General features: G+C 37.6%; 1 protein-coding gene across 10 annotated transcripts in view; it reads left to right on the forward strand.

Moving 5' to 3' along the window:
- USP47 (ubiquitin specific peptidase 47) overlaps window positions 1–14,612 on the forward strand; it is a 122,117-nt gene that overhangs the window by 31,540 nt on the left and 75,965 nt on the right. The window contains exon 2 of one of the 10 annotated variants that reach the window (XM_032639102.1): window positions 9,712–9,771. The exons of 8 other annotated variants lie outside the window; for them this stretch is intronic. In XM_032639102.1, the coding sequence (XP_032494993.1) occupies window positions 9,712–9,771 (60 nt within the window). Of the gene's footprint in view, window positions 1–9,711; window positions 9,772–14,612 lie in introns of those variants that run through there. One more of the 10 variants, XM_032639107.1, reaches the window with a different exon arrangement.

The following is a 14,612-nucleotide window of genomic DNA, read 5'->3' on the forward strand; positions in this document are numbered from 1 at the left end:
TCCCATTTGTTTCTGTTTTTATTTCCATTCCTCTAGGAGGTGAATTGAAAAAGATCTTGCTGCAATTTATGTCAAAGAGTGTTTTGCCTATGTTTTCCTCTAAGAGTTTTATAGAATCTGGTCTTACATTTAGGCCTTTAATTCATTTTGAGTTTATTTTTGTGTATGGTGTTGGACAATGTTCTAACTTCATTCTTTTACATGTAGCTATCCAGTTTTCTCAGTACTACTTATTGAAGAGACTGTGTTTTCTCCATTGTATATTCTTGCCTCCTTTGTCATAGTTTAGTGGACCATAGGTGCGTGGGTTTATCTCTGGGCTTTCTATCCTGTTCCATTAATCTACATTTCTTTTTTTGTGCCAGTGCCATACTGTTTTGATTACTGTAGCTTTGTAGTATAGTCTGAAGTCAGGGAGCCTGACTCCTCTGGCTCCATTTTTCTTTCTCAGGATTACTTTGGCTATTCAGGGTCTTTTGTGTTTCCATACAAATTAAAATTTTTTTTTCTCTAGTTCTGTGAAAAATGCCATTGGTAATTTGATAGGAATTGCTTTGAGTCTGTAGATTGCCTTGGATAGTATAGTCATTTTGATTGATTCTTCCAATCAGGAACATGATATATCGCTCCATCTGTTTGTGTCATCTTCAATTTTTTTTCTTCAGCATCTTATAGTTTTCAGAGTACAGGTCTTTTGTCTCCTTAGGTAGGTTTATTCCTAGGTATTTTATTCTTTACAATGGCAAATGAGAATGTTTCCTTAGTTTCTCTTTCTGATCTTTCATTGTTAGTTTATAGAAATGCAAGAGAGATCTATGTATTAATTTTTTATCCTGCAACTTTCTGAATTGATTGATGAGCTCTAGCAGTTTTCTGTTAGCATCTTTAGGATTTTCTATGTATAGTATCATGTCATTTGGAAACAGTGACCATTTAACTTCTTTTTTTCCAATTTGGATTCCTTTATTTATTTTTATTCTTTGATTGCCATGCCATTGCCAGGACTTCCAAAACTATGTTGAATAAAAGTGACGAGAGTGGACATCCTTGTCTTAATCCTGACCTTAGAGGAAATGCTTTCAGCTTTTCACCATTGAGTATGTTAGCTGTGGGTTTGTCATATATGGCCTTTATTATGTTGAGATAGGTTCCCTCCATGCCCGCTTTCTGGAGAGTGTTTATCATAAATGGGTGTTGAATTTTGTCAAAGCTTTTTCTGCATCTATTGAAATGATCATATGGTTTTTATTCTTCAATTTGTTAATGTGGTGTATCATACTGTTTGCTTTAGAAGAGTAGGTGTTAAGTCTTCCCTAAATGTTCAGAATTCCCCTGTGAAGCCATCTGGTCCTGGACTTTCGTTTGTTCGAAGTTCTTTAATCACAATTTCAATTTCAGTAGTTGTGATCGGTCTGTTCATATTTTCTATTTCTTCCTAGTTCAGGTTTGGAAGGTTGTACCTTTCTAAGAATTTGTCCATTTCTTCCAGGTTATCCATTTTATTGGCATATATTTGCTTGTAGTAGTCTCTTATGATCCTTTGTATTTCTGTGGTGTCAGTTGGAACTTCTTTTTCATTTCTAATTTTATTGATTTGAGCCCTCTCCATTTTTTTCTTGGTGAGTCTGGCTAACAGTTTATCAATTTTGTTTATCTTTTTGAAGAATCAGCTTTTAGTTTCATTGATCTTTTCTCTTGTTTTCTTCATCTCTATTTCATTTATTTCTGATCTGATCTTTATGATTTCTTTCCTTCTGCTAACTTTGGATTTTGTTCTTCTTTTTCTAGTTGCTTTAGGTGTAAGTTTAGGCTGTTTATTTAAGTTTTTTTTTGTTTCCTGAGGTAAAATTGTATTGCTATACACTTCCCTCTTAAAACTACTTTTGCTGTGTCCCAAAGCTTTTGGATTGTTGTGATTTCATTTTCATTTGTGTCTAGGTATTTTTTGGTTTCTTCTTTGATTTCTTCACTGATCCATTAGTTGTTTAGTAATATATTGTTTAGCCTCCATGTGTTTGTGTGTTTTTACAGGTTTTTTCTTATAGTTGATTTCTAATCTCTTAGTGTTGTGGTCCAAAAAGGTGCTTGATATGATTTCATTTTTCTTAAATTTACCAACGTTTGCTTTGTGGCCCACCATGTGATCTATCCTGGAGAATATTCCATGTGCACTTGAGACGAATGTGTATTCTGCTGCTTTTGGATGCAGTGTTCTATAAATATCAGTTAAGTCCATCTGGTCTAATGTGTCATTTAAGGCCTGTGTTTCCATATTGATTTTCTGTCTGGATGACCTGTCCTTTGATGTAAGTAGCGGTGTTAAAGTCCCCCATTATTATTGTGTTACTGTCAATTTCTCCTTTTTTGGTTGTTAACATTTGCTTTATATATTGAGGCACTCCTATGTTGAGAGCATAGGTATTTATGATTCTTATATCTTCTTGGGTTGATCCCTGATCATTATGTAGTGTCCTTCTATTTCTCTTGTAACTGTCTTTATTTTATTCCATTAAAAAAATTTTTTTTAATTGTTTTTTTGTACACATTTAGTTTTATTGTAACAATTTAAAAAAAATTTTTATTTTTGGCTGTGTTGGGTCTTTGTTTCTGTGCATGGGCTTTCTCTAGTTGTGGCAAGCGGGGGCTACTCTTCATCACGGTGCGTAGGCTTTTCATTGCGGTGGCTTCTCTTGTTGCAGAGCATGGGCTCTAGGCGCACAGGCTTCAGTAGTTGCAGCATGTGGGCTCAGTAGTTGTGGCGCACAGGCTCTAGGGCAATGAGCTTCAGTTGTTGTGGTTTGTGGGCTTAGTAGTTGTGGCTCGTGGGCTCTAGAGCACAGGCTCAGTAGTTTTGGTGCATATGCTTATTTGCTCCTCAACATGTGGGGTCTTCCCAGACCAGGAATTGAACCCATGTCCCCTGCATTGGCAGGCAGATTCTTAACCACTGTGCCACCAGGGAAGTCCCGTAACAGTCTTAGTCTGTTTTGTCTGATATGAATATTGCTACTTCAGCTTTCTTTTGATTTCCGTTTGCATAGGATAACCTTTTCCATTCCTTCACTTTCATTCTATATGTGTCCCTAGAACTGAAGTGAGTCTCTTGTAGACAGCATGTACATGGGTCTTGTTTTTGTATCCATTCACCTATCTGTGTCTTTTGGTTGGAGCATTTAATCCATTTACATTTAAGGTAGTTATCAATATGTATGTTCTTGCAATTAAAAAAAATTATTTAGGATTTGTTTTTGTAGCTTTTTTTTTCATTCCTCTTTTGTTCACTTGTGATTTGATGACTGTCTTTAGAGTTGTGTTTGGATTACTTTTTCTTTAAGTTTGTGTATCTAGTGTAGATTTTTGGTTTGCGGTTACCATCAGGTTTTGATATAGCAGTCTCTATATGTATATATACAAGATTGTTTTAAGTTGCTGGTCTCTTAATTTCAAATGCATTTCCAATATCCTGCATTTGTATTCTCATGATTGCTGATTTTTGTATAATATTTTTGTGTGGACTGTTTCCTACTTTTACTGTATGTTTGCCTTTACTAGTGAGCTTTCCCATTTGTAATTATCATTTTTCTAGTTGTGACCTTTTCTTTTATGCCTAGAGAAGTTCCTTTAACATTTGTTATAAAGCTGGTGTGGTGGTGCTGAATTCTCTTAGCTTTTGCTTGCCTGATTTTTCCATCAAATTTGAATGAGAGCTTTGCTGGGTAGAGTATTCTTGGTTGTGGGTTTTTCCCTTTCATCATTTTAAATATATCATGCCACTCCCTTCTGGCCTGCAGAGTTTTTGCTGAAAAATCATCTGATAACTGTATGGGGATTCCCTTGTATGTTATTTGTTGCTTTTCCCTTGTTGCTTTTAATGTTTTTTTCTCTTTGTCTTTGATTTTTGTCAACTTGATTAATATGTGTCTTGGCATGTTCTTTCTTGGGTTTATTCTATATGGGATTGTCTGCACTTCTTGGAGTTGAATGAGTGGTTCCTTTCCCATGGTAGGGAAGTTTTTGACTATTATCTCTTCAAATATTTTTTCAGGCCCTTTCTCTCTCTTTTCCTTCTGGGACCCCTATAATGTGAATGTTGATGCATTTAATGTCATCCCAGATGTCTCTTAGACTGTCCTCATTTCTTTTCATTCTATTTTTTTTCTTTATTCTTATTTCTTTATTCACACCACAGCTGTGATTTCCACCAATCTCTCTTCCAGGTCACTTATTCATTCTTCTGTCTCATTTATTCTGCTATTGATTCCTTCTTATTTATTTTTCATTTCAGTTATTGTATGGTTCATCTCTGTTTGTTCTTTAAATTTTCTAGCTCTTTGTTAAAAATTTATTGTATCTTCTCGGTCTGTGCCTCCATTCTTTTCCCGAGATGTTGAATCATCTTTACTGTCATTACTCTAAATTCTTTTTCAGGCTGATTGCCTACCTCCACTTCACTTAGTTGTTCTTCTGGGGTTTTATCTTGTTCCTTTACCTGTAACATATTTCTCTGCCGTCTTATTTTGTCTAACTTTCTGTATTTGTGATCTCTGTTTTTCAGGCTGCAGGTTTGTAGTTGCACTTGCTTCTGGTGTTTGCCCCTTGGTGGGTGAGGTTGGTCCAGGGGTTTGTGCAGGCTTCCTGTGGGATGGACTGTAGCTGCCCCCTGGTGAGTGGAGCTGGTTCTTGTCCCTCTGGTGGGCAGGACCATGTCAGGGGGTGTGTTTAGAGGCGGCTGTGCACTCAGGACAGATGTTAGGCAGCCTGTCTGCTGATGGTGGGGCTCTGTTCCCACCTTCTTGGTTGTTTGGCCTGAGACGTCACAGCACTGGAGACTGCAGGCTGTTTGGAGGGGCCAGGTCTCAGTGCCAAAACGACCACCTCCAGAAGAGCTCACGCAGATGTGTATTCTCTGGAGTCTCTGCCAGCAGTGTCCTTGCCCCCACAGTGAGCCACAGCTGAACCCCGCCTCCCCAGGAGACCCTCTAAGGCCCGCAACTAGGTCTGGCCCAGGCTCCTATGGAGTCACTGCTTTGCCCTGAGTCCCAGTGCATGTGAAACCTTGTGTGTGCCCTCCAAGAGTGGAGTCTCTCTCTCCTCCAGTCCTATGCAGCTCAAGCCCCCCTGACCTTCAAAGCCAAATGCTCTCGAGGCTCCTCCTCCTGTTGCCAGACCCCCAGGCTGGGGAGCCTGATGCTGGGCTCAGAACTCTCACTCCTGTAGGAGAACCTCTGCGATATAATTATTTTTCAGTTTGTGGGTCGCCCACCTGGTGGGTATGGGATTTGATTATATTGCAAAAGCCCTCCTCATACTGCCTCATTATGGCTTCTTGTCTTTGGATGTAGAATATCTTTTTTGGTAGGTTCCATTCTTTTTTGTCAGTGGTTGTTCAGCAGTTAGTTGTGATTTTGGTGTTTTTGTGAGAGGAGATGAGCTCAAGTCCTTCAATTCTGCCACCTTGTCTCCACTCGAGTTGAATCTTTAATATAGTTTTCATTTATTTCCTTTGCATTCTTTCCTGTACCCTCTTAAAATGTAGAATATAGTTATAAACTTTTTATATTCTTGTCTATTAATTATATCATCTGTATTATATCTGGGTAGGTTTTCATTGATTGATTTTTCTCCTCATTATGGGTCATCATTTCCTACTTTGATGCATGCCTGTTTATTTTGGATTGGATGCCAAACACTGAATTTTATGTTGATGGGTGCTGGGTATTTTTAATTTCCATAGATATTCTTGAGGTTTGTTCTCTGACAGAGTTTTACTTGTAAACATTTTGATCCTTTTGAGGCTTGCTTTTAAAAAGTGTTGTAAGTTTGATCCAGAATAGCCTTTAGATTAGGCCTAATTTGGTCCCACTACTGAGACAATACTCTTCTGTGTACTCTTATCTGAGCCCCGTGTTTTATGAAATTTTTTTCACTTTGGCTGGTGGGAACTGAAGTAAGCTCCAGGGATTCTTTCCTGTGGTTCTTTCCCCTGCCTCAGGTAGTTTCTTCACATGCATATGCTGATGAGTACTCAGGGAGGACCACTACATATCTCTGGAGCATGCTATTTGCACATCTTTCTTCTCTTCCGTATTCTTCTCTGTAAATTCTAGCTGAATTGACCCACTTGAACTTCTAACCTTATCTTTTCAGCTCAGGGCTGAACTTTAACTGGGTTCTCTCTCCCTGCACTGCAGCCTGGAAGGTAGCTTACCTTTTTTGTTTGTTTTCACAGGGATCACTGTCCTGTATTACCTGTTATTTAATAATATTTTTAAACTATTGTTTCATATATTTCATCTCTTCTTTTTAGTTGTTTAAGGTGGAGAGGGTAAATCCAGTCTGCTATTTCATCTTGGCTCATAATAGAAGTTTTTTGGAGTTAACAATAAACAAGTAAAATATAAACAAATATATCAGGTGGCTATAAGTATACTATGGAGAAACCTGAAGGAAGGGAGATGAAGAGGATTGCAATTTTAAATAGAATGGTGAGAAGAGGACCAGTTTGAGAAACTAGCTATTTTGGTTATTTTTTGCTTTATAATAGCATACACGCACACTTAATGACTTTTGCTCATGGACGTGCAATTTGGGCCAGGCTGAAGAGAGACAGCTCGCTCTGCTCTGCTAGGCGTCAGTTGGGGCATCTGAAAGGCTAGGGTCTGGAATCATCTGAATACTTCCTCACATGTATGGTTGTTGATGCTGGTTGCCAGATGGGATCTCAGTTGGGTTGTGGCTAGAACATCTACACATGACCTTTCCATGTGGCTGCGTGGCTTTGATACAGCATAATGGCCAGGTTCCAAGGGTGAGCATCTGAAAGAAAGCCAGGAAGAAGCTGTGTTGCCTTTTCTATTTTCTAGCCCAGCCTTGAAAGTAATGTTATGTGTCACAGGAAGTCACTGAGGCTGGCCCATATTAAAAGGGGCTGGACTTAGACTCCTAATTTTGCTGGGAGGCATGTCAAAGAATTTGTGGACACATTTTAAAGCCATCACAATGATACTTGAGAAAGGATATCTGAAGGAAGAGCATCCCAGGTACAGTGTACAGAAATGCAAAGACTCTGAGGCTGGTGGATACCTGATGGTTTAGATTTGTTTATTTTGAATTTCCCCCGTACAGTGTCATCTCCTTGAGGGCAAGGGCTTTTGTTCACTGCTATTTTCTCAGCACCTAAAACAGTGTTTGACAGATAGTTGTAGTTTAATTCTTATTTGTGGAAGAGAGCGTATTGGCAGCAGGTATCAAAAAAATCCTAAAAATGAGTACATAACCTTTGATCTAGAATTCTTTCTTTAGGAAATAAGCTTTAGGGAAAAAAATTGTACAAATAAGCAAAGCTGTAGTGAAAATTTGAAGGTGTCTAAATGCCCATTAATAGATTAGTTAAATAAATTATGTTTTGCTTATATAATGGAACACTGCAGTTTTTAAACTAAATGTTTTGACCCAGAAAGATGAGTGAGTGTTGAGGGAAAAGGAGCAGAATTCAAACAATGGTGTTCGGAATGATCTTTTTTGGTTAATAATCTTTATATAATATATGCATAAAATGGAGAGGGATCTAATAGGATGTATATCAGATTTTTAATAATTGCTATAGGAGTTATTTTAGACTTGCTTGTCAAAAAATATGTATTACTATTATAATAGAAATACATTTCTATTATAAAAGCAAATGAGGTAAAATTTTTTAATTGATATAGAATAGTATCTAAGCTACTATGAGTGATAAAAAGCACCTTTTAAAACAATATGTTGGGTTCTTTTTATTAATTAAAGAAGGTGGAGGAAAACGAAATTTGTACAGAAGTTTGGGATGTAAAATCAAGATTTTTCAAGAGATTATCTCTTGATTATAGGTTATCCTTATTTCCTTTTATATATTTCTGTATTTTATTGATTTGCTAAAATAAGCTTCTTTTAAAATAAGGAAGAGATATTAAAAGAAAATAGCTGTAGGGGGTAATGTTAAGCAGCTTTACTTTAATAGTATTTATAATGTGAAAAATCTAAATTTATAAGGTAGCAAAATCAGGGATCTTTTGGTTTCCTTGCAGAGTTCCTTTAATGGTCTCAAAATAGTGACTTAGAAAGAGAAGGACAAATACTATATGATTTACTTATATGTGGAATCTGAAAAACTGAACTCTTATCAACACAGAACAGATGGGTGGTTGCCAGAGATGGGGGATGGGAGTTGTGTAAATAGGTGAAGGTGGTCAAAAGATACAAACTTCCAGTTATAAGATAAATAAGTTCTGAATGTAATATACAGTGTGATGACTATAGTTAACAATACTGTATTGTATATCTGAAAATTGCTAAGGGAATAGAACTTAAAAGTTATTATTACAAGGACAAAAAATTTATAACTATGTGAGATGATGGATGTTAACTAAACTTATTGTAGTAATTAATCATTTTGCAGTATATACATATATCAAATCATTATGTTGTAGCCCTTAAAACTTACAGAGTTATATGTTAATTATATCTCAATAAAACTAGGAAAATATGACTTAGAACATTTGACTTATACACAGTTCTGAAGCTGCTACTCTTCGTTAAAATGTGGTTGTTTTCCATGTTAATATTATTTTTTATCACCATAATGTAGGTTTTCAGTAACCTTACAAGAGTAATTGAGGGGCTTCCCTGGTGGCGCAGTGGTTAAGAATCTGCCTGACGGGCTTCCCTGGTGGTGCAGTGGTTGAGAACCTGCCTGCCAATGCAGGGTACACGGGTTCGAGCCCTGGTCTGGGAAGATCCCACATGCCGCGGAGCAACTAGGCCTGTGAGCCACAACTACTGAGCCTGAGTGTCTGGAGCCTGTGCTCTGCAACAAGAGAGCCCATGACAGTGAGAGGCCCGCGCACCGCAATGAAGAGTGGCCCCCACTCGCTGCAACTAGAGAAAGCCCACGCTCAGAAACGAAGACCCAACACAGCCATGAATGAATGAATGAACGAATGAATGAATCTGCCTGCCAATGCAGGGGATACGGGTTCGAGCCCTGGTCCGGGAAGATCCCACATGCCATGGAGCAGCTAAGCCTGTACGCCAAAACTACTGAGCCTGTGCTCTAGAGCCTGCAAGCCATAACTACTGAGCCCGTGTGCCACAACAACTGAAGCCCACGTGCCTAGAGCCTGTGCTCCCCAACAAGAGAAGCCACCTCAATGAGAAGCCCGCGCACCACAACGAAGAGTAGCCCCCACTTGCCACAACTAGAGAAAGCCCGCGTGCAGCAACGAAGACCCAACGCAGTCAAAAATAAATAAATAATTTTTTTTTTTTTCCCGGTATGCGGGCCTCTCACTGTTGTGGCCTCTCCCGTTGCGGAGCACAGGCTCTGGACGCGCAGGCTCAGCGGCCATGGCTCACGAGCCTAGCTGCTCCGCAGCATGTGGTATCTTCCCGGACCGGGGCATGAACCCGTGTCCCCTGCATCAGCAGGCGGATTCTCAACCACTGCACCACCAGGGAAGCCCCCAATACATTTATTTTTAAAAAAAGAGTAATTGAGGCCTAAGATTAAAACTACAAATATAATTTATGAATGAAATCTTAGATGATATAATAATACTTTAATTCATACATATTTTGTTGCAAAAATGTTTTTAGGTTAATTGTTCTCATTTCACTGTCTTACCTCTTTATTTTAAAGAAATAATTTGTAATTCATTTTGTTCTTACGCACCATAGGATGTGTTTTGGAGATGCAGACAAAATATCTTTGATGAAATGAAGAAGAAATTTTTACAGGTAGACTGCTGATGTAATTGCATTAGTGTGATAATCAGCAGAGCAAGTAACAGCATGTTAGTATTTTTATTTAATAACAAGGCATGTCTTAAGTTTTATGCTTGTTTGGCTATTTTATTTCTACCTGATTTTATTTATTTTTCATTTTGTTTATTTATTTATTTTACCTGATTTTAATAATAAGAAAGTCACCTTAAATGAATATGTGTCTGATAGTACCTTGTCTTTAACAAGTGAATGAGGTGGAAAACTGATATAAAAACTATAGAACGTTTAGTTTTGACTTTTGGGTATAATAGTTGTCTATTTTTTTTTTTTTTTTTTTTTTTTTTTGCGGTACGTGGGCCTCTCACTGCTGTGGCCTCTCCTGTTGCAGAGCACAGGCTCCGGACGCACAGGCTCAGCGGCCATGGCTCACGGGCCGCTCCGTGGCATGTGGGATCTTCCCGGACCGGGGCACGAACCCGTGTCCTCTGCATCGGCAGGCAGACTCTCAACCACTGCGCCACCAGGGAAGCCCAATAGTTGTCTATTTTTTACGGATGTATTTATTTTCTGAAATATTAATAGTGCTGGGATTAAGTTAATAATTTACAGAGTCAAAACCCAGACATCTTATTTGAAGAATTAAATAGAACTGTTACCTTCCTGACAGCCTATATGCACTACAAACCTAAACAGTCCTGTGATGTAGCATCCCATTCTAACCTTTACTTAATATCTCTCTTTCCTCAGGTCCCTTTAGCTCTAAGTTCAAGGTTCTTTATTTAATCTCTTCTGTCCTCTTCAAGTGATCTCTGGCAAGAGGCCACGTAGAAAAATATCATCTAACATTTTAGGGTTTGCTGGGGGAGTTGGAGTGGAGTGGAGGGAGGATCTTAAAAATAAAATAATCTTTTTCTCATGTAAGTTAAGACTCCCAGCACTACCCCAGGAATTGTTACTTGTTTAAGTAAAAATGTACAGTCTGAATGAGGCTGATAAATTTAATAAACTTCAGTGAGCAAAAATATTTATACCATCAATTTTTTTTTTAGTCTGTGGCAGTATATTAGCCGTGAACTGTGGATACCCAGAAGGGTAATGCTCTAGCGCTTATAAGCTCATAGCAGTTTCTTTAGCAAGTAGTAGATAAAATGGACTCTGTGTGTGTGTGTGTGTGTGCGCATTTTTAAGTTTGCAACCATAGTATTATAATTTGTAATAACACTGAAAGGAAGAAAGTCTTGAGAGAAAATGGGTTGACTATAAAATTTAGAGGTAAAGAGGTCCCTTTGTAATGTTTTTAAATTATTCGTATTAATTTTTTTCTTAGAAAAATCTTAATCTTGTTAACTTTGAATTGTTTGATATTGTTTTCTGCATGCTAATGCCATTCTAAATATATGCATTAATTATACACCTTGTTTTGTGTTTTTTTAATAAGAAACACGAAGTATTTTTTTATGAAACAAAAATTATGTTAACTTCAGAGAACTCAGATTTGAACTTAGAACTGTTTGGAATGCCAAGAATAGGAGACAAGATGACTTGAGAGGCCCTGAGACTCCTTAGACAGAACCATCTGTGTTGACCACTTCTAGATGTTCCTATAGTGACCGTACATTTGGAAGAAATATGTTTTCAGTGTTTTTATCCCAGTATGTTTTACCTTTTGTAAATAAGACTGTCATTTTTGTTTGTTTTGTTTTTTCAAGGATTCTTTTTTCAGACTTTGCTTGGAAATCTGGCTTTGTTTCTGCATAGAGCACAAAGACAGAACACTCTCTTAGCATATAATGTTAACGTAACTGCTATTGACTTTACCCTTTTTCTCACAAGTGTAATATTGCTATGAGTTGCCCACCAAATAAGTAGTTTTAATTTTATACTTTGTACCTTTTTTGTAATTGGCCAGATTTTCTGTGTAGGGAACTTTGTGCCCTTCTAATAGCTCACCTAATATAGATGAAATGTTTTCCCAAGTGGGACATGCTTTAGGCTTTTCTAAAACTTTGCATTTGTTTTTTCTTACCTGTTTTCTCCTATTCATTATAGAACTTTTACTGACTCAAAAATTGTGCTCGCTTCCCTAAATTATGATGTGTCTTCAGATGCTTTACCTTAATGTTGGGTGTAGTGCTTAAATGGAACCCCCGCCACCAACCACCATCACTAATACCACCACCACCACATTCTTCCCAACTAGCACTTGCATGTGCTTAAATTTATTTAGGTGTGTTTCTGTTATCTATTACTGTGGAACAGCCTACGCCAAAACTTAGTGGCTTAAAACAACTAGTTTATTTGCTCACAATTCTGTGGGATGGGATTTGGGCAAAGGCTTAGCTAGTCAGTTTTTCTGCTTCACATGGCATCATCTCGGATCATTACTTGGCTGCATTGGCTGGTGACTGGCTTTGGATGGAAGGTCCAAGAAGGCTTTTCTTATCAGGCACCCCAGTGCTCCACTAAGTGGCCACTTTCTCTCCGGGTGGATTGTTAGGGTTTTAACACAGCGTGGTGGTCCCAGGATAAATGGATTTCTTTTGCCTGGCTGGCAAAAGAAGAAGAACATATAAGAGGAACATTCCAAGAGGTGCAAAGGCAGAAGTTTCCTGCTTTAAATCACACAGTATCACTTCTATCACATTCTGTTGGTCCTAGTTGGCCACAAGGCCAGCCCAGATTCATGGGAAGAGAAAAAAGAAGAAGAGTGGCAGAGAATTTTTAGCCATCTTTAATTTACCTCAAGATGGTGATTTTTTTGCTTTGGGCATAAGTAGGACCAATCAGGGGTAGAACTCCAAAGAAATTAAGAAGAAAGAGGACACCCCTATTTTCCCAGTTCTAAGAAATACTTTTTTACATTTAAGTATTGTGGAAATCTGTATGCTTAGTATAATATTGTAGAATTTCTTTTTCTCTTGAAAAGCTATAATAAAAAGATTGGTACAACTTTATTGATGAAATCTTAAAATTGGAAAAAACCAGTTTTTTTTTATTAGTTCCCAAACTGGGAGGCAGGGGGAGGGAAGAGATTTTGCCTCAGTGTAATTAGTGTGGGCAATCACGATAACAAAAATTCAGATGTAATCTATGGATGATGGCTATGTAATAGATTAAATTAGGACTGAAAAATGGGCCCAGGAGGTTGAGGATAAAGTAATAAGATTTACACGTGGCTAGCTTAGAACTTTAAAGGTCAGAATTTTTCGTTTGTTTAAATTATCCTAGAATTGAATTCAAGAGTAATATGTGATTGGCCCAGAAATTCTTATAGGAATCTTAAGAAAAAACAGAAGAGTGCACAAAGTTTTATGTAGGCATTCATCACAAAATTATTTCTAAAGTGTAATAAAGTCTAGCTCAAGAGTCATTAAAATTAAATTGATGGAACAAATTATTATTAATCCATGTAATAAAATATTATTCAGTTGTTAAAAAGATGAGTTAGAAAAAGTTTGACAAGGAAAGGTTACATGATATATTTATAAGTAAAGAAAGAGGTTTCAGGGCTTCCCTGGTGGCGCAGTGGTTGAGAGTCCGCCTGCCAATGCAGGGAACGTGGGTTCGTGCCCCGGTCCGGGAGGATCCCACATGCCGTGGAGCGGCTGGGCCCGTGAGCCATGGCCACTGAGCCAGTGCTTCCGGAGCCTGTGCTCCACAACAGGAGAGACCACAATAGTGAGAGGCCCGCGTACCGCAAAAAAAAAAAAGTTTCAAAACAGCATGTATATCTAACTGAATGTTTGTGTTTAAAAAGTGTGCATGTATATGTCTGTTTGTGTTTGTGTAGGAAAAATATTTGGAAGAATATAGACCAAAATGTAATAGTTATCTCTGTGTTATGAATTACAAATGATTTCCACTTTTTCCTTTATACTCTTCCTATTTTGTTTTTTTTGGCTGCGCTGCACGGCATGTGGGATCTTAGTTCCCTGACCAGGAATTGAACCCACACCCCTGCATTGGAAGTGCAGAGTCTTAACCACTGGACCGCCAGGGAAGTCCCTATACTCTTCCTATTTCAAAAAAAGGAACAAAATTACTTATGTGCAATGCACAGAAAAGAAAGCTATTGTCATTAAAAAGAATAAAAGGCATACATAAGATTAAATTTTGTGTTTACAGTAGTACATTTATCCTTCAGATGAGATTCCATTGGGGATAATATTACCCACATCTGGGTGTGGAAGGAGAGGAGGCTGGAGTGCCTGTACCTTGCACTCACTTATTTAAGGAAAGAACCAGGAACTGCTGATGGCCATATGTTACCATATCATCATTCTTATGTATACTGTAATGTCAGCACTTCTGATTTCTGAATTGTTAGGTAGAGTTCTCTTGCTTGGACTGTCAACTTCAGCTTATCTGAAGCTTTAAAATCTGGCAGCTGTAGTGCTTTTCACCTGGAAAACTTGAGTCTGCCTCTGAAATATACTGTTGAAAATGTAAAAGCGGATCTTTTGTAGTTGAAATTGATTTAGAGTTTCTCGTTCCTTTATTGTGAACCAGAGTTAAAAAAGGTCCACTTTATGTTTCTCAGTTTGAGATTAAAATGTGTAAAACCATCTATTACAAGTGTTAATATAACACCTTAAGCTTATAGCTGAAGGCTTTTTTGTTTTTTGTTATCCTGTTTATTTTATAAAAAATGTATTCTTCTTTATTTTGTTTTTAAATGGGTTATTATTGGTAATTAAATATTTTGACTTGTCTGAAATATAGTGCTAGCCAATCTTAAACATTATACTTCTTTTATAGCAACTTACTTCTGTTTTAAACTAATTGGATTAACCTTAGTTTAAGTAATCTCTTACAAACCCCAAATTATATATGGCAGAAACAAATTATAATTG

This window comes from Phocoena sinus, chromosome 8 (genome assembly GCF_008692025.1).
Source record: "Phocoena sinus isolate mPhoSin1 chromosome 8, mPhoSin1.pri, whole genome shotgun sequence".
Classification (NCBI taxonomy): domain Eukaryota; kingdom Metazoa; phylum Chordata; class Mammalia; order Artiodactyla; family Phocoenidae; genus Phocoena; species Phocoena sinus.